Genomic DNA, 19,403 nt, shown 5'->3' on the forward strand with positions numbered 1-19,403 from the left:
AATTATAGTAGGTGTTAGCTGAGCACATATCACTAACAGAAGTAAATTGAATCAGTCATAATATGGTACTATATATAAATCAGATTCCCAGAATCTTTTGGGTTAGAAGGCACCTCTGTAGATTCCTTAGTCCAAGCTCCCTGCCAAGGCAGGGTCAGCTACAGCAGGTGGCATAGAAACACCTCCAGGTGGGTTCTTTCCTTCTACAGAGAAGGAAAGTTCCTTCCACAACCTCCTTGGGCTTGAGTGTTATATTAACCTTCATTAAAACCTGATATGTATCAAGATGCACCTCACCCATGGAAATCGTAGAAGTCAGCTTATTTTTTCAAATTTTGACATTAGTCAGAAATTCAACAAAAGGTTGAATTCCAAAAGTTCAACAGCTCACCTTTGTGCTCATTGTTCTAAGTTTTTCATGTAAGAGCTAGTTCAGGGCTCTTATTCTATTCCACTAAAGAATACTTTTTGATTAACAAAGCAAATAAGCATATTTTACTGCCTTATAATCCTTTCAAGAAAACAAACTGTGCATGCACTCACGTGTGATGTGGCTTAATGTTGTGCAGTGTATAGAATATCTGTAGTCTCATTTCTCATCAGCTACATCATAAATTATTTGTTCTATTTTGATTTCTTTAAAAGTACTTCTACAACCCTAATGTTCACTTACTTTATGTCATACTGTTTATATATAAAAAACAAAAAACCAAAGAAAACCAAGTTTACCTAGAGAAGTATGAACAAAGAATAGTTGAGCTACATATAAATATTAATGCTGCATCTGTCACCTTGAAAGAAAAGGGCTGCATAGGAAAGACAAACATTTCAGAAGGAATGTTTACTTAGTTATTTGAGCACAATCTGTCGTTACCAATATCTTTATTTTACCTGGAGATCTGCAGGAGGCGCCTGACAATGGGTCAGTTCTTTGAGTTCTGAAATTTTGGAACTAAGTTGCTCCAACTTCAGTTCTTTATTCTTGACTTCAGACTGCAAAAGAGATGTGGTCAAAGTTTCATACCAAACTGCAAGACTTTCAAAAGGATGCTCCATCAGTTTCAAAATTGAAAGAAAATGTAAACACAGTTTCGCAACCAGAGGGAAAACTGTTGTAGACTAATTTTGTGCTCTAAAAATCTCCCAGCTCTTTTTTTCCTTATTAGACTCAGTTCAGAGACATTTTCCCCTCCTTTAAAATAAACATACAAATTATCAGTATTTAAAATTAACTAAAAGATTTTTTTTTAATCAAAAACTGGGTAAATAAAGATGAAAATGTCATTGTTGATTTGACTGGAAATATCTACTGGGGGTGTTAGGCTCCACTTAAAAACATACATGTGTATTACATGTGGTCTCTGAATTTCATTATAAGCAAGTGAGGTCTTGATCTAGTCACAATCTAACTGAAATTGTCAGAACCAGACATTAAAATCTGCCTCCCAGTCCAGCATACCTCTTTGATTGTCTGGAGTACCTACCTTCCTGGATGCGGTTTTAGAAACTACTCATTTTTTTGCTAAACTTTAGCTGAAGTTGTCCAAAATTTCTACTGTTTTTTACTGCTATAGAATTCAGTCTAGAAACAAATATAACTGCAAGAGCCAAAATAACTATGGAGCTTATATTTAGTAATATGTGCCATTCTTGTTTCTACTGGAAGTTAAAACTTTCAAATAAAAAGACAGGAATGCTTTCAGCTAGCTATTGGCTTAGGGTACCACAGCTTGAACAGAAGATCCAGAGGTCTACAACAGCACAGACTTCTCTCTGCGCTGGACATCACTTGGCATTTTGATTCACATTTTTATCACTGATTTGTGTATAAGCACCTGGAAATCTTTCAAGAGGACCTCCATTCTCTGACTGTTACTGAAGTTGTTGATGCCTTCATTCAGTTGAGAAATGCACTTATTACACCATCCATCTAATTCATCTCCAGTTTTCAGGATGTCATCCCACAGAGACACACTGACACTCAGTCGGTCAATGTTATCATCAATTCTTTCAGATACCTTTTAGGAAAGAAGAATATATCAATATCATTCAAAAATTAATTTCAGACTTCTCTATTTTGCAGACAGTTATAAGACAAATGCATAAAAAAATAATTAGTAGGCCTTGGTAAAATAATTTTCTTGGATTTAGTTCTAAGTTCTGAATTCTGATTTCAATTTAGTTACCCAGATCATAAAACAAACAAAAATCTTTTGTGTCTCTTTCCAAATATTTGTATATTTTTTTACTGGGAAAGAGCTTTTATGTTCAAATAAACTTTAGTTTTCAAAAAAACTGTATTTATCCTTCTTATATTAATGTAGGAATTTGTTACTAAAGCAGTATAAATGTGAAAATGTAAAATATTAGAGAGAAATTCTTTACTGTGAGTGCAGTGAGACACTGGACTTGATTTTCCAGAGCCACTGTAGACGCATCCATGGAAATGTTGAAGACCAGGTTGGATGGGGCACTGAGCAACTTGGTCTGGTGAAAGATGCCCCCTGCCCTGGGGGCAGGGGGATGGAACCAGATCCTTAAGGCCCCTTCCAACCTAAACCAATCTGTGATTCTGTAACTAGCTTTTATGTTATGTTTCTCTCCTATAGTGATGTTTTTCTCAACATATTCATAGCTCTTGTGGTTTAGCTTAAAGTAATTTACTGCTGAAGTTATTAGTCCAATTTACTTAAATAAAGCATTGCTGGTATGCATTAGGTGTGAATCCAACCCAAATTCATGCTTGAAACTGCACAGTGAGCAAATTTATAGTAGTAGCATTCATACACTGCTGTAAGACATTGCTTAAAATATGTCAAATTGATGTCACAACTTCGTGCATACAGTGGACACCAAATCCCTCTGACTAAGACTTTGAGTTATACTTCAAAGTAAATTTTACTAAACAATTGTACTCTTAGATCCTAAGAAAATAGAAATAATGCAAGCTTAGCCAAACTTAAAAACTGTATTTGGCATATAAACACCAGACTCTTACATCTAGCCATTTGTCCACTGTGGAGTTCATATCTGTTTTCAGCGCAGTGGAATCGCAGTTCTGTACTCTTTTCAGTTCTGCTAACAAATGTTTCCCTTTATTAGTGAAAGTATCCAGGTCTTTTTGTTTATCACTCAGATCATTCCTGGCAGCTTCATGCTGTGGACATAAATGTTTGCTTGTTTAATGAAGCCTTAAAGAAAGAAAGAAAAATACAGCTCTCCAGATACCCATCCCTAGCCCTGTGTTATGAATTCATTAATTCTCATATCTAATATTTATTACTTCACAAAATACAAAGCAACTGACATGGTTTTCTCATGAGCATAATCATATAGGATGATTGCTCTTATAAATAAAGCACATGAGTGGCAGTAATAAATTTTGCATGTCTTCCACTTGGTAACCAGATATTCTCTGTACTTAGGGAAATTTAGGACATTTCTTTTTTTTTTAAATTTGCTTTTCCAGTCTTCATCATTGAACAATCACTTCAACAGTTACAGGAAGGTAAACAGAGTGTGTTACAGATAAAATTTAGGATTACAAACCCCATCACTACTAGACATTCTGGAAAACAAAAGTACAGATGTGTTCTGAAAGGAACTAGACAAAATCTTCAGGGCTACTAAGTGTGCAACCCTAGGCATAGGGAAATCTTTAAAACACTGTTATTGTAAAGGAAAGATGCTGAGAAGGGATCACAGTAAGAATCTTATTCTTTTTTTCTAGAGCAAGTACTAGAGAGCAGTACTAACAATAAGCTAGTAATCTGTATGCAGTATGGCAAAAATATTTATTGCACTCAACTTCTTCAGGCCTAGATGTGGCCACTGCTGTAGCAGGACATTCTCCTCAGCCCAACTCTCAAAAGAATGATGTAGAAGTTACATGAAATTCTTTTTAGACTGGTGGGCTCTGTTCTGGCTTTTTTTTTTTTTTTTTAATTATTTTAAGGTATCTATTCGAAAGATGCCATAAATACACACTGTTTAGCATAAGGTTTATATATATCTTACCGAAAGATTTTCAACCAAGAGCTCAATAGGCTTCCAAATTAAATTACCCTCCAATGGAACAGAAATAATTTAACTCAGAACTGTTTATCCTGGCAGGCAGGTGGACAGCAGAATTTAGTGAATAATAGTTTAGTTAATACAGTGAAATTAATACAATGTCAGGATCCAAATATCTTATCTCTGCTTAATGGCTAGTATCAACATTACAGACTATGGCAGAAGTCCTCTTAGGGAAAGAGACAGACATAAAAATTACACACATTGGAAATGTGTGCAATTAATGTCCTTCTGTGGCCTTTTATCTATTCCAAAATTTACCCAATATAGAAAAAAAGGAAGTATGTTGACTAGAATTATCCTTTCATACTATGATAGGAATATATTCTTAAAGAGCTTTCCAATATTTTCCACTTATGCTTTCCATATATGAAGCATCTGCATTTCCAGTAACAACAGATTAATAGATCTCACCAAAATGCAAAAAAGGGCTATATTCTTTCCCCATTATAATCAGTGCAATTTAAAATCTGAACATCAGCGTGACAAAATTTGACAGTAAATTCAAGGAGTTTTAAACACAGCTCAAGGGCATCTTTAAAACAACAAAAAAAAAAGTCCATTTAAGAAAAAAATTGTTAAAATTCCTCAAAGGAAAATATACGTTATTACCTTTGATAATGTTCGCCTGATATCTTCATGATCCTTCCATATGGATTTGGTCACAGAAGCACTGTTAGCACTGTCTATGACTTTCATTACTGTTGACTTCAAGCTCTGATATTCCTTCATCAGATCAATCAGAACACAGGACTGCTCCTTTCTGTAATATGAAAAAGCTGTGTTAGTACTACTTGCTGTCATGTTTCTGAAGGATAGAGAACATGACATAGCAATTCACTTGGGAAAACCAGGATGCAGTTCTAAACATGAATTGGGCAGCCAAGGAAACATGAGTATTTTGGATTTACAAATCACTGTTGATCCATCACAAAAAATCTTACTGAAGAGACATGATGTGAATTGCCATCTCATAAATATCAGATACTAAAGCAACTGACTTTAGCAAAAGAAAGACTGAATCTGGAATTCAAGCTTCTCATTTCCTAAGTTTAGCATTGTTTTGACTTAAAACCACATTATAATAATTGTGCCACTCACAGTTCATTTAAAAAAACAAACCAAAACTTGTTTCTTTAACATGGAGTGGTTTTTAGGTAAAAGGAAGCAGAAATAAAGACTAAAGCAATGCATTCTAAGGTCTGTCTATTTTGTCCTCCAATTGCCAGATGCATGCTTTTGGGACTAAAATATTATATTCAACTTACCTCCCTCCCTTCTACTGAGAATAAACTAGCCTTCTGCTAAAAACAAGCCTAGTTTTTCTCCCACCCTCTTTCTAGGAAAGCTTATTTATGCTCAGGCAAAGGACAGAGGAAAAAGACCTATTCCGTCCATTCCTGGTGTCTATATTGAAGAGAGAGAAGCAGAAGTCATACTTTGGATATATGCAATGCTTATTTGTAAAACAGTGTTTTTCAATGAAAGGATTTTGGGAAACATGATATTATCAAAAAAGAGGAGCAATTGTTTTAGGAGCTGGCTCTTGTCTGAATGCTCCCAAGAACTCTCCAAAATAAGCAGGTTAAGGAGGGACTAAAATTGTGTCAATATGAGAGAGAAAACACTGCTAGTTTTCTTTAAAGATGACTGTGAGGCAGTTATGACAAAGAAAATGGTATGATAAAATTTTCTGTAATGTTTTTAGCTTCTTTTGTTATCAACTTTCATAAAACTGATCATCTGATCACGTGTCATATACAAACTGTAACTGATTACAAACTAATGATTATTACAAACCTGTTCCCTTGGGCAGACAGGAATACTTAAATTTGAAAATTATTTTGGACCACTGAATACAGATAGAACTGTCAGAAATACATAATCAATAAGGAAGGAAAATTTGTGCTGGAAGAAGAATATGTGCCACCTAGAGTGACAGCAAAAGTTTAGTGGAGAATTCTTATATTTCAGAAAAGAAAAAAAAACATGCAATATAGCATGTATGTAATAAAATGTCTATCTGTCATACTGTACTGAGGACCCACCTATGGCTTTATTAATAGCATAACTGCTCCAAATATTCTTGTTAGCATGTTTTCATCTACTGCTAAGCATTTAATCTAAAAGCCCTGTTTTTCACTGTAACTAATATAGCAAGAAGATATTACATGTAATAACTGTGTCTCTTTCCCCATCTTCTCCTTTCTTATCTTAAGCTAAAATCTACTTACTTTTCATGTATAGCTTTCTTGGTATCCTTCCACAGATATTCTAAACGATTTATCTCTTTGTCAGTCTCAGGAGCAAGTGAGATATCTTTTTGGGCTATTTGTTTTGCTTTGTCCATGAGCCACTGGAGTTCATGCTGGTGAGAATTCAGTTCCTCATCTAACTGGTTAAAGATCCTTAACCTGCAAATTAAAAGACTGTTTTCAAATTTGCTCATCTTCGCTTTTTTTTGCAAGAGAGACGGGAAAGAAAGAATGGAACAGTTGTTCTAAGTGTTACTGTGCATAAAACTCCCTTTTTCCTACAAATATTTCCTACAGTATAGAAATTTGTTGTTTTTTTTTTTCCTGCTAGAACTAGGCTCAGAATGGGATTTTTATGATACATATAGTGCTAAAAAATCATACAGAAATATATGTACCTCCCCTCAAACAGTAACTGGGAAATATACTCAGATATTTCGATTAATACTTTATTACAATAAGTGTTTTTAATTCCATTACCCCATGTACAATCTTCAGTTCTGCAAGGTAGTTATCTCATATAGGATTTCTAATAGCTGTTTGGATCTTAGATTCATTTGGACAAAATATAATTTTGAGACATAGACTTTCATGACTGTTCTTTCAATATAAAAGATTAAGCAGGACTTGCTCTGTGTGTGGTACATCCAAATAGTCCACTTACAAAATGTTATTAAGTAGATACATATGCTCGGCAAGAAATAAAGTACCCAGCTAGAAAGCACACATATGCCTCCAATGAATCATAAAAGGTCTAGAGATTGCAATCAAGGGTGAAAGTGCCAATGATTTTACCTTTGCTGGAGGGCTTGTAGTGTTGTCTCCTTTAGGCCCTCCTTGTCAGTCTTTTCCTCAGTATCTTCCAGGTTCTTCAGTAACTGCTCTTTACGCTCCATGAAAGATCTTTGCAAGGCTCCAAGAGCCTCTGCCTCACTTTGTTTGGTTCCCAGCAGGTTTTGAACTGCCTCCAGTTCCACACCCAGGTTATCCACCATAGCCCTGCAGGAGGTCCTCTGCCCAGAAATGCTGTGTTTCAGATGATACTGAGCCTTAGTAAGGGAACCATCCAAACTGACAGCATCAGATTCCAACTTGTTAAGATCCTTAATAGCACCATGGAGTTCCTTCTCCAGTAATTCAGATTTAGCTTTATCCATATTTCCCGTTTTCTCCACTGTCTGCCTCAACTGGTGGAGCACTCCTGATGCAGCACTATGGAGCTCCAGGAATACTCGCAACTGATCCAGGGCGTCCCGTCTTTGGCTAGTTATTTGACTTGCCTCCTGGAAGATCTGCAAGCAATCTTCAGTCTTTCCCTGCAATGTCTGCTGGTCCTCTGGGCTGCTGAAAGAACCCAATTTCTCTACGTGCTCCTTCAGACTTTGCAACTCCTGTTTCCTGCTTTCAACTTCCATTGAGTGGTTCTATGGGAAAGAGAAAAAGGGCTGAGTTTCCTCTTCAAATCAAGAGCTCAGGAAACAGTTTAATACTAAACTTGTGAATGAAATAAGAACTACTGAGCGGTTTTCAGTGGGAATAGTTGAGTGTTACAATTTTGCTTTAAAACTGTCAGATAGCAGAAGCCTGTATGTGACTACAACAGCATATTGGTTTTCAAGAAAATAAATTACTTGCCCGTTCTAGATGAGCATTTAGCCAGATGCACTGTACAATTTCTCCATCTTTAATATTTGGATCCAAAAGTTTACCTTATTGTGAGATGAAGCTAGTTGTTGATCAGCTGTGTTTATCTCTGAAGTGGCTTGTAGTTCAGCAAGAAATTGCTTAATCCAGTCTGAAAACCTGAGCAGGAGCTCATCAAACTGCCCATGCTCAGCAACAAGTGATTGAAGGAAGTTGATCCTATAGAATGTCAGATATAAAAATGAAAGCACTTGATGCAATTTAATAACATCCTGTAATCAAACCCACAGCTGACTGGTCAGCATTACAATCAATGCCAGATGGAAGGCAAGTAGGAAATATTACTTTAATTTGCCATATTGATTTTTTAATTCTGGGGAATAACATAACATTTGAAAACACCTTCGGATCTTTCCTGTTTCCACTCTTAAACAGAAAAGGAAAAAACAGGAAAATTTAAAAATTTAAAACAACGGTTAGAGGTGCCCCCAAAAACAAGGAATGTTCCTCAGATTTTCTTTATGAGTGTAATCCCAGCAAAGTCAATGTTATTGATGGAAGCTAAACTTTGATTTTCAGTCATAGCAATCCTTGCCTATCATCTGAAACAATGTATTAAGGTAAGAGTCTCATGAATTTAGGCTGGGGGTGAGGAATTTAATGCTCAACTTCCACTGAAATAAGCAAGGTTAAAGTCTTATTAGATGAACACAACTAAAAGGAAGAATGTGTCGAGAGGAGTACTCAGCAGAACTAAGTACCCAAGTACCAAGTCTAAACTTTGACCGCAGAGACCTTGAAATTTCCATTAGAAATTTCTCTACCTCATCTTCAACATATAGAAGATCCTTATATTGTAAAACAATCATACTGACAAAGCACCTAGAAGATTATGGCATTGATCAGGACCTATTATTTAAGCTACAGTACAAATAGTAAAATATGTGTGTTCATCATGGAAAGAACTGATATATATAAATATATAACATACAGTTTGAAATAAAGGAGACTCTTCTTCTGATCTTAACATGAGCCAGCAGCCTAACAACTAAGCATTTATAATATTTATGGCAAATTAGAATTTCAAAGTGAGTTTAAAAATACAGTAGTGTGGCCATGCACAAGACAAAGCATATAACTGAAACAACCAAGAACACATTATTAGAGATTTCGGAATTTACTTGGGAAACTGTAACTGAGGAAATGCAACATTGCCTTAATTTCCTGCCCCACACTCCTTCAAGCACACTCTTCTACCAAAAAAATAGGGGGAGTGTATGTCAAAAAGATGGCATCATAAACATAAACATGTGGGATTCTCCACCCCACCATTCCTGGGAATTCAGGGATTAGCACTGATCTAAAACCTTTGTCTTCCTAATGGTAACACTGTAAAAAATATGGTTTGGGATTGGGCTTCCTCATCTGTTGAGGAAGAGTTAGAGGTTAGAGTTTAGAGTATTTGTTACTCTAATATGTAAAAAACACTCTGAAGCACAAACCTTTTATCAACAATTTGTGGTAAAGCTTTCCACCTTTCATCCAGCTCTTCAAATTTTTCTTTTATTGTTTTCACACACTGCTTTGAAGCCGTTGGTAACAGTGACTCATTTAACTGTAAAAGGCTCTCATAGACTGAAGTATGGGACTCAATATCTGCTTGCAAATCCTTGGATAACAATGGAATGAAAAACTTTTAGATTAAGCATGGCACCATATTATGAAAAATAACAATATCAAGCAGGTACTTAACACCTCTCAGACAGATAAATTCAGTAGGGATTAATCAAAGTTGGTATTTTTCTTTCCTTTAGGACAAAGTGTGACATTTCCATAAAGCTCTATTGTATGATGGCAGTGGCTAAAATTGGCACCACGTTTTGCAACAGATTTTGTGGGCAGCAAGAGAATTGTGAAGAAATGTTGCGAACTGGCCCAAACAAAGCAAAACATAAAAAAACTAAAAAACAAAACCAAACAAAAAAAACCCCACAATCAAACAAGCAACCAAGCATCAAACTAATCCCCAAGCAAAAAACCCCTCAACAACAAGAACAAAAAAGCCCCAATCCCTCAATTAATTTTTCCTTTTCTTCAGTAATATTTAAAACTGACAACTTGGACTACTTGGCTTCAAGGAAGGTATAAAAGATGTTACATTTGGCCAACTGCTTCATAATAATCTAAAAACAAATGGCAAAAATTCAAAGGGAAGGCATACTTTAGAATAGGATGAAAGTTTTGCGTTTGAAAAAAAAAATCAGAAATCAGACTTCCATTTTGATTTCAAAACCTTTGAGCATTTTTTTCATCTGAGAACCTTTTCTCACATACTGAAGAAGAAAAAGAAAATAAGTATTGCCTAATAAAAGAATTTCTCTAGAGAAAAAATCTTCTAAGAAGCAGACCAATGTCCTTCCTTGACAGATAATAGGGTATACCAAGGCACCTTTTCTTTTTTCTTTAGCTGGCATATTACCATTAAAAGTCATTGAGAAATAGCAAGCGATAATGTAATACCTCCTCAGAGATTTACAAAGCCCAGAAACAATTGACTTGTCAGGCTATAATTGAGCAATTCCCTCCTTTAAAAGACACAGAAATACACTGGGAAAAGCAGAGGGACAATATTTCAGTTGAAACGTACCTGCAGTGCCTGCAGTTCACCTTCCAGCTTAATCCTGTCGGCAGAAACGTACTGCTCGGAAGGCCTGCCTGTAGCTTCACACCCCTCCAACCAGCCCAGGAAGGCAGACAGCTCCTTCTCCTGCCTAGCAAAAATCACAACCTAGAGTTACCAAGCCATCCTCTCAGTCTCACACACTGAGCCCAGGCAGGTCTCTGTGTCCATCACAACAGATGTGGGAGTTTACTCACTTCTGCCACTGAGCCAGAAGATTCTCCAACAAACTCTGTTTCTCCTTAGCACTTTCCAGCACTTTTTCATATTTCTGCTGTAATGCTGTGACCTCTTGAGCAGCTTTTTCTTTGTTGGCCACCTTTCGAACACCAGCTGAGAGAGAGGCCAGAGGGCTGCTCAGTTTTTCCACAGCATGACAAAGGTCCTAGTGAACATGTAAAAGAAACAGAAGCCACATACATAAACAACAGAGTTACGGTAACAATGGCAGGAAAAATTCTCTAGTTCTGCTCATAAGTTTGAAGCAACGCTACATCCATCAGATCACGAAGTCACTTAATAGCTTAGATATTGCTCAGGTCCACCCTAGGAACATGTGCTCCCAGCACACCAATGAACTAGATTGTAGTGGCAAAAGACTTCCCTAGGAACGGTGCTAAAGGGGTAAAACTCTGCAAGGAAAGAGTCAGATCTGAATGGGCATGCAACACAGCATCATCCATGTAGGACAAAGCTCTAAATTCAAGAAAAAGCTTGACAGTCCCCCACGTCTGTCTGAGAGCTGCTCTAATTTATATAGAGTAAACTCAAAACCTCATTTCAACAGGTAAGGACTGCCAGACTTGCAGCCAGTGTCACAACATGGGAGAAGCAGGGAAGAGTTACTGGGAACTCCTGACAGCATTAGCTAAAGGTTCTTTTCATAGAAATGAGATCTGATGTTAACTACATTTTCCAGTGTTGCTTTTTCTAGAAAGCTGGGAAACTTGTCCATATGAAAATGACTGAAATGTGGTACAGTGAGTTAGAAAAGTGCAAAATGAAACAGATTTAAGATCATGAGAACTCCAACGCACAGGTGTGCAATAATAACAACAACAGTAATTGTTATAATTACAAGAAATCATATATAGGAGGAAATGTGAATTATACAGGAACAAGCTGCTGATAATTCGACATCAAGATATTTAATCAACATGATCCCCTAAAGAGAACAAGACCTTATAACAGCATACTCAAGCATATTCATAATGCTTAAAAGGCAATAAAAATTGCGATAACAAGTGCTGTCTGAATAAATTCCCCATATGCAAAACATTTTTCCTCAACTAGTATCAAGCTTTTTTGAAGCAGACAGGCCAGGTCCCCTTTGAAAAGAGCCTTTACAAACAGTTATTGATCACTAAGTTCAGAAGACATTATATGCATTTTACTGCAAGAGCAATATGACTAAATTTTTTTGTAATATTTTCTTAGAAAGAAAATTATTATTGTTGAAAAAACATACCAGAGTCACAAATAAAAATACTACACCAAATTCCCTGAGATGGGATGATTTATGGTTTGAATACCAATCCAATTTTTCCTTTTGTAATGGACTGAACCAAATATCCATATACCCAAGGATTCCTAGCATGACAGATAAAAGTTTTTAAGTTGAAACTCTGTCCAGTCTTGTCACTGCCCAAGAAAAACTACTTCTAAGGATGTATTTTCTTTAATCACAGGGCTGCCTATACCAAAATGCAAGTTTCATGAAAATGTTAATGGAAAAATGTCTAACAGACATTTCTTATCTCCTGTTTTTCATAATGTTTTAGATGCATAAAGTTAAAGCCAATAACCTGAAGATTAAGTGGTACTTTCAGGCATTATTTTCCCCTAGACTGGGGAAGAAACTTTCCCATCTTGTCTGAAATGGTGACAAGAGCAGCTGAGGAACTACTTAAGCCTTCCCTGAGGCTGCCCACCCAGACAGGCAGCCCTTGCCCTGAGCTGCGTGGCATCAGGCAGCACCTGGTCTGGGGGCTATGGGCACTTCTGTAAGGAGGTCAGAGTGACACCGTGTCCCTGCCAGGGACACATTCCAGGCAGGAAGAGCTGGCCACACGCTCACCGTGCAATCCTGAAGGGCTGTGTATGCTGCTGCTGCCGAAGAGCACGATGTGAGAGGCTCAGCTAGCTTAGCTTCAAATTCAGACACTGATTGCTGCACCTATTAAAAAAAAAAAAAAAGGCAAACCAGAAGCTAAAACCAGCAGGAATTACATAAATGATTCTTTAAATAACATCTGTTAAATGTTTGCTGCTAAGAGAATTTTATATCCTAAGCCTCCTGTAATGCTGAGTACTTCTTGAAGATAAAAGATGCTAACAGTGCTTAGTTCCTCCCAGCTGGGGTAATAATAATATTTAAATTATTGTCTTTACAACCTTCTATCAACCAAAGAATGGCATTAAAAGTGTTTATAAGAAGTATGGATGTGGTCCAATAGTACAGTATCCAGGAGAATCATATAGAGTTTCAAGAAGACAACATAATTTTTTTAGTGTGTATATTTTACTGTCTTTCTGAAGCTGCCTTTTAGGTAATTCAAAGCACAAATTTATGTATCTAGGTCTTGCAATTAGCTTACAAATCCACTTATCTATTTTAGTCCATTCTGTTATAATATGCATTTTATAGTCAATTTTAGAAAAAAATACAGAGTAATTCTATAAATTGCTACAAACAATCCATTAGATTTTTCATAATCCACCTGTTTAAGACTTTCTTCATATTTCTGCTGGGCTGATGCATTGCCTGTGATTGTTCCTTCCAGTCTCTGTGCGTGATCTCTTAGTTCTTCCCAATACCTTTTGACCTGAGTCAGTTTGGCTTTAATACGTGCACATTCTCCAGAGGTAACAAACTGGGAAAAAGACTTGGCTTCTTCGTCTAGATTTGAGATTCCAGTTATTTTATCATCTATTTCTTTATTAATAACCTAAAATGTAAAGCAATAGTATGAAGATTCAAAATAAGTTTTTAATTATTAGAACAGTTATTTTCCTATTCCTGTTTTTCTCTGTGCTACAAACATCCTCCATCAAAAATTATGTAAGACAACAGTCCATTGACCACTTGAAATAACTAGTTACCGAAGTCTTTAATATGACCTATAAATACCCTTTTTGTTTTTGAAACTATCACTGGCAAAGGTTTAAAATACAGACTGCCCTAGAACCAGTGTGTATGAAGCACAATTAAAATTGGCTGAGGTGCATATTTTCAAGCAGATATGATAGTTCGTATTTCAGCATCTCTTATGTCACAGGAAAGTAGTACACATTTCTCTTTAAGATTAAAAATAAACAGAAGATAGGAAAACATGACTGTGACACTGAAAAAGTATTGTCAAGGAGCTGAAACCTAACAGTTGGTTAGTTATGTTTAATAAGTTTTCAAGCACTTACTAAATAAAACATGCCATGATTAGAAAACAGTATAGATGGTTTCCATTTTCTAATTTAGAACACTATGGTATAATAAACGATAAATTTAATTAGATCATATGTTAGGGTGAGTGTGCCCTTAGGCAGAAGACTGAATAAAGAACCACATTACAAAAATAAATATAAATAAAGTACAAATAACAAACCATGAAACAAGGGTGATAATTGGTTTTGGCAGTTTTTGTCTCTCCTGTGCCTCAATTAGTAAATGCATAAAAACAAACTTGTACTGATTTCACATTTCAGCAGCTGCATGACAACAACTGTCTTCTATTATTTTGCACTTGTCTTATTACAAATTAGAGGCAAGCTTGTCAACTACATCATCCAAAAGAGAAATTTATAGTGTTTCTCATTCAGTGGCTATTTATTCAGTTGGCACCAATCAACTTGGAACTAAGCTTTTTTTTTTTTTTCACAACAGCTTTGGGTTTTTGTTTATTTTTTTAATTGCTGCTGATGTATCATGTCCATGCAGTTCTCAGAAGCAATGGAACACACCCATTGGCAGAGATTTGAAAGATCCAAGTGGGTTCTTTGAAATTGAAATAGGCAATAGCATTCTCAGATAAAAAATAAACATTAAATACATACGTACATGAAATCAACCAAAAACTTTCCTGAAAATGCACTCTCAAAGCATAGGTAGAGCCCAACTTCTAATATAATTGTGATAAAAATATGCTCTCTTTCTTATAAAGCCATTATAAAGCTCAGGAATGTCTTATTGCAGCATTCAGTCAAAAATCAGCAGGGTGACTGTCAGGAAAAAAAAAGTGGTGCTATAAAAATTTATAGTTTCTCTTTATGCAATATACCCTGAATTAATTCGGATTATAAAATATCTTTTTTTTTTTTTTTTTTTTTTTTTGCATGAGAACGTGTTGCTGAGGAGAAATACTGGATTTGCAGCTCTGAAGATGAAATTATCTAACAATGCAGCAGATACAAATGAGGCAGTGCTTTCTCACTCCTACACTATTCTGTTAAATTCACTCAGTTACATAAAAGAAGGTGGATAATTGAGGCTTTCAAACCTCACACTGAGTCTGCCACCAATGGTAACTACTTGTGATAACTGTCATTTTGTTCCACCAGGAATTTCAGAAAAATGTGTAGGTGAAAATCTGGCACTGCTGAAGTCACTGGGGCTTTGCAGTCAGTGTCACCAAAAGTAGAGTATCACCACTGCCATGCAGGATAATGACATTCAGCTGACCCCACATAGGCTTTTTACCTGGTCAGCCAAAGCTATCAAGGAGCACACTATTTTTTTGTCATTTGCCCTATGTTGAAATGCTCCTTACCAACTTAGTGTAGTAGAAATTATGTACTTAGTATGCTGATTAGTGTTGTGACACAGAGTAGCTCATCAGGAAGCTTACAACAGAAACAAATTCCTCAGAATGAGGCACAAACCAACGCTGCTGAGGCAGATCTCCAGCTATGTCCATGCACTGGGGGCGAGACGATGCATTTCAAGTATCACAGCTCATAAAGCTCATTAGTTCACCTGAGATACAATGAAATACCCTGTGTCCTATGTGGAGTATTTCCTGGTTTATGTCTATTCACTCAGGTGTTCATAAACATCATCTGCTGAACATGGTGTTTAAATGTGTAAGAATTATGATGGAATTTTCAGAAACTTTCAATGCAGTAAAAACATCACTGCTTATCTGCATCTACAGTAAGGAACAACCTTCCTGAGAACTTGGTGGGAATAGGCTCCATTTAGACAGACAAGAACTGACACACTGTCATGCAATATTAGCATCATTTGATGCACCTATTTTCTGCCTCAAACACTAGAATCCTGTCCATTAATTATTGAAAAGCAAGACAACACTGTAATATATGTCAGTGGAATATGTGCATACATATTATTTCATAAGGAAACTGTTTTTTAATTGCTGTGGTGATGAAGCAGGAATTCAAGCATTGCTTTATTCTTCAATGATGAAGTCAAGAGATTTTATTTATTTAGTGTTTGTAAAGTTTTGAACAAATTAAGAACAGGAAAATCTGTTGATAAACTGTTTCCGTCACACGAAACAAATGCCTAATAGGATCCTTTGGAAACAATGTCAAGCTGGTTTGCAAGCAGCTGCACACCTTTGCACCTCCTGAAGAACAAGAAGGTCACAGAAAAAAGAAAACGGCTATGTGTACTGCCTATAGAAAAACTCTGTACCCTTAGAAACACAACATACCAGAGAAGGTATATTTTCATTTGTGGGAGGATACAAAGTCAGCCCTTGAAATGCAATGCTTGGAGACAATATGCACCTCAGTCAGCAATTTGAAACTAAACCACTGTGCAACTACAAGAATGTACACGCAACTGGTCAGTGCAAATACAATCACAGTAAATGTTATGTAGGTTTTCAAGCTACCAAGAGCAATAGTTTCTTTATTAATTCAGCATAAAAGATACATAAATAAAGTTAGAACTTAAGCTTGCAAGATTAAAATCAAGTTATACAGCTACTAGCTGTTGTATGTTAAAAAAAAAACAACAAACAACTTGTATTTATCTAGCTATTTTGTTGAGATTACTCCAAAAATAAGAAAGGTATAAATTATGCTTTTTAACCGTACTCACAAAGACTTCATATATGTAAATTAAACACTAAAAGAGAAGGCAGCCGGTAAGAATTTTCCTTTAGTTTATGTAATACCTTACTGCTTGGTATATTCATGTATAAAATGTGCCACAATGTCATCGTGGTACTTTTGAAACATGTAAAATGTCTCTTTTCTTATTTGGCGTCTAGCAAAATAACAGCTAATAGGGCTTTTAATACTAAATACAACAAGAGCTAATCACCTTGATTTGGCTGATCTGTACGTCCAAAGGAGATGATGATGTCTCCAAACTTTCCAGTTCTTTTTCTTGTTCAGCTATCCAGATGGACAGAGCTTCAAAATTATTGCCAAAATGATCCCATTTGTTTTTCACCATTTCCATGCTTTTAATACTACAATTAACCAAATCAATTAGAGAGAATAAACAGTTTAATATAATGAAGCTGTCCATATTTTTGCTAAAATAAAAGTGGAACTTATTCAATCTGCAGGAGGGTCACTTTTAAAAGTTCTCATTTTAGAGGATCAAGTTTTGCATCTAAACTCCAACATAGTTCTCTCTTAGGCCATGCACCAAAGTCAAACAAATGCATCAGTGATAGAGGGGACATGGAGACGTAAAAGAAAGTACAGCTTTATTCATCGGCTGTACAAGAATCTCATCACAACGGGAAGAGAAAGGAAAAGGAATATCAACAGGATGAAATTTCTATGAAATAATATGATGATTACATCAGAAATCTAAATATTTAGATAACTTAGCTCATAGATACTCATAATTTAGTCCCTAGACTGGAATGGTTAAAACCAGTGAAATGTGTGGACATACACACAGTCACCAAAGCTTGACTGCTTTACTGATCTTGCTTTTTTGTAACAGCAATCTCCCCCTCTTATAGGTAGTTCATGTTTGCTGTAGCAGTGACTTCATCTCAAGCCAGAGAATCAACAACAAATGTGACTCAACTCCCTCAGAGTTAGCAGTTTTACATTATAGGTATGTTAAACAGAGACAGATAATGACTGATTTTCTATGTCTAGGATTGCAAACAAAGCACCTTTTTTTTGATCACAAATAAGGCCATTACACAAGTCCTAACATCATTAACTTCCAGTATACAAATTTCCACTCCTTTCAAGTAATTGAAACCAGTGCTAATGTAGGCCCTGCACACAGTTTGCAAAACACACATTTTCTATTTCACTGAAAATATTAAAGTTTCATCATAAAAGTTTGAATATTATAAAATTCCAAAATACATTTTCCTTCTAAATATAGCCTAAAAACCATTCCATGGTAAAAAGTTTTTAACTTTTTTCCCCCCTCATTAAAGCTAGAGGAAGCTTTAAGAAAAGATGTAGCCTGAAAATGTAAAAGTTGGCCTTTTTATTTTTTCTTACTTATTTTCAAAATTTTTTTTAAAAATTATGAATGTAAACAGCCATTTACTGATAAGAGTGTATGCAAATTCAAGTAATTGGTAGGAAAACAATGTGCAAAAATACTTCACTCAAGTCCAGCTCATGAAAATACAGCTGGAAATCAGAATCCAGGGACCAAATCAGTGGCACAACAGCTGCTGCATGCCTTCGTTGGAGTTCCTTTAAGAAAGCCACAGACTGTAAAGAATATAAACCCAAACACACTGCACAACTCTGCAGGATCTCCTTGGAAAACAGATGGGCTAAGTTCTTAGAGTAGCTGACTCTGGAGAGCTGCTCATACTTTTCTCTCCTTTTCCTGTTCACTTGCACACTATGTTACTTATGAATTTGGAACAACTTCACTTTAAATTACTCGGCCGAGATTTTTATTGATGATGCAAGTTAAAATATAACTCTTACACACTTACTATGAGTTCTATAGATACCTTTTAGATAGCTGTTTGTATTTGCATCTTTTACATAAGGTATTTATAGCTTTTTATTACCTGTCACACTACCACACACATTCGGTATAATCCATAGATTCAACTAAAACCTATTTCATATCTACATTGAAATGGTGATGATGACTTTCATTTAAAAATAGATTATTTAAAAATCAAATATTCATTGCTGGAAGGGTAAATTTCTTAGATTGAAAAATCACACCAGTTTTCTCTCTAATAGTGGAGAAAATTATGTGTAAAGTATTTTGTAACAGATGGTAGAATTTGACTGCAAATCACTGTAGCACTTCATGTTAAAGAAAGCATTACATAAATGGTCAGACTATCATTTGCTGCACAGGTTAGTTATTCTGGTTTATAGCTGTTCTTTCACATCAGGAAGAAAATGGCACTAAATTAAAATCAGATTAAGATGACAGTGTTCATTATGAGGAAAAAAAGCCCAAATTATTTGGGCATTGCCTTTCACTCGTATTCTGTTCGAGGTGATGGTACCTGCTTAATTTTATACAGCAAATTATCCTAGAGAGTAATTCCAGTAAGACAAAATATAAATGGCACAGGTATCTATGGCTTGTGTATCAGATCTAGTGTATGCAAAAATACTGATTTCATACATACATACAGATGTATTTGTATAGGGACAAAATGAGAATAGCAATATTCTGAATGTGAGTAACAAGTTCAATAACTGAATTACTCACTTGAGAGAGGGGAACATTTTTTTACAAATACAAAAAGCTACAAATATTCATCAAGCTTTCCTTGGAGTTTGAACCTTTCATTTTTAAACAAAATTTGGAAAATGATGCC

General features: G+C 35.7%; 1 protein-coding gene across 1 annotated transcript in view; it reads right to left on the minus strand.

Moving 5' to 3' along the window:
- Positions 1-19,403, minus strand: part of SYNE1 (spectrin repeat containing nuclear envelope protein 1) — a 291,206-nt gene that overhangs the window by 163,539 nt on the left and 108,264 nt on the right. Inside the window, exons 33-45 of the mRNA XM_062490036.1 lie at positions 16,940-17,090; positions 13,374-13,601; positions 12,731-12,829; positions 10,851-11,038; positions 10,621-10,744; positions 9,476-9,642; positions 8,039-8,192; positions 7,125-7,753; positions 6,309-6,488; positions 4,687-4,837; positions 2,999-3,157; positions 1,836-2,018; positions 892-993 (exon numbers count right to left, since the gene is read on the minus strand). Coding sequence (XP_062346020.1) covers positions 892-993; positions 1,836-2,018; positions 2,999-3,157; positions 4,687-4,837; positions 6,309-6,488; positions 7,125-7,753; positions 8,039-8,192; positions 9,476-9,642; positions 10,621-10,744; positions 10,851-11,038; positions 12,731-12,829; positions 13,374-13,601; positions 16,940-17,090 — 2,515 coding nt within the window. The remainder of the gene's footprint in view (positions 1-891; positions 994-1,835; positions 2,019-2,998; positions 3,158-4,686; positions 4,838-6,308; positions 6,489-7,124; positions 7,754-8,038; positions 8,193-9,475; positions 9,643-10,620; positions 10,745-10,850; positions 11,039-12,730; positions 12,830-13,373; positions 13,602-16,939; positions 17,091-19,403) is intronic.

This window comes from Cinclus cinclus, chromosome 3 (assembly GCF_963662255.1).
Source record: "Cinclus cinclus chromosome 3, bCinCin1.1, whole genome shotgun sequence".
Taxonomy (NCBI): Eukaryota; Metazoa; Chordata; class Aves; order Passeriformes; family Cinclidae; genus Cinclus; species Cinclus cinclus.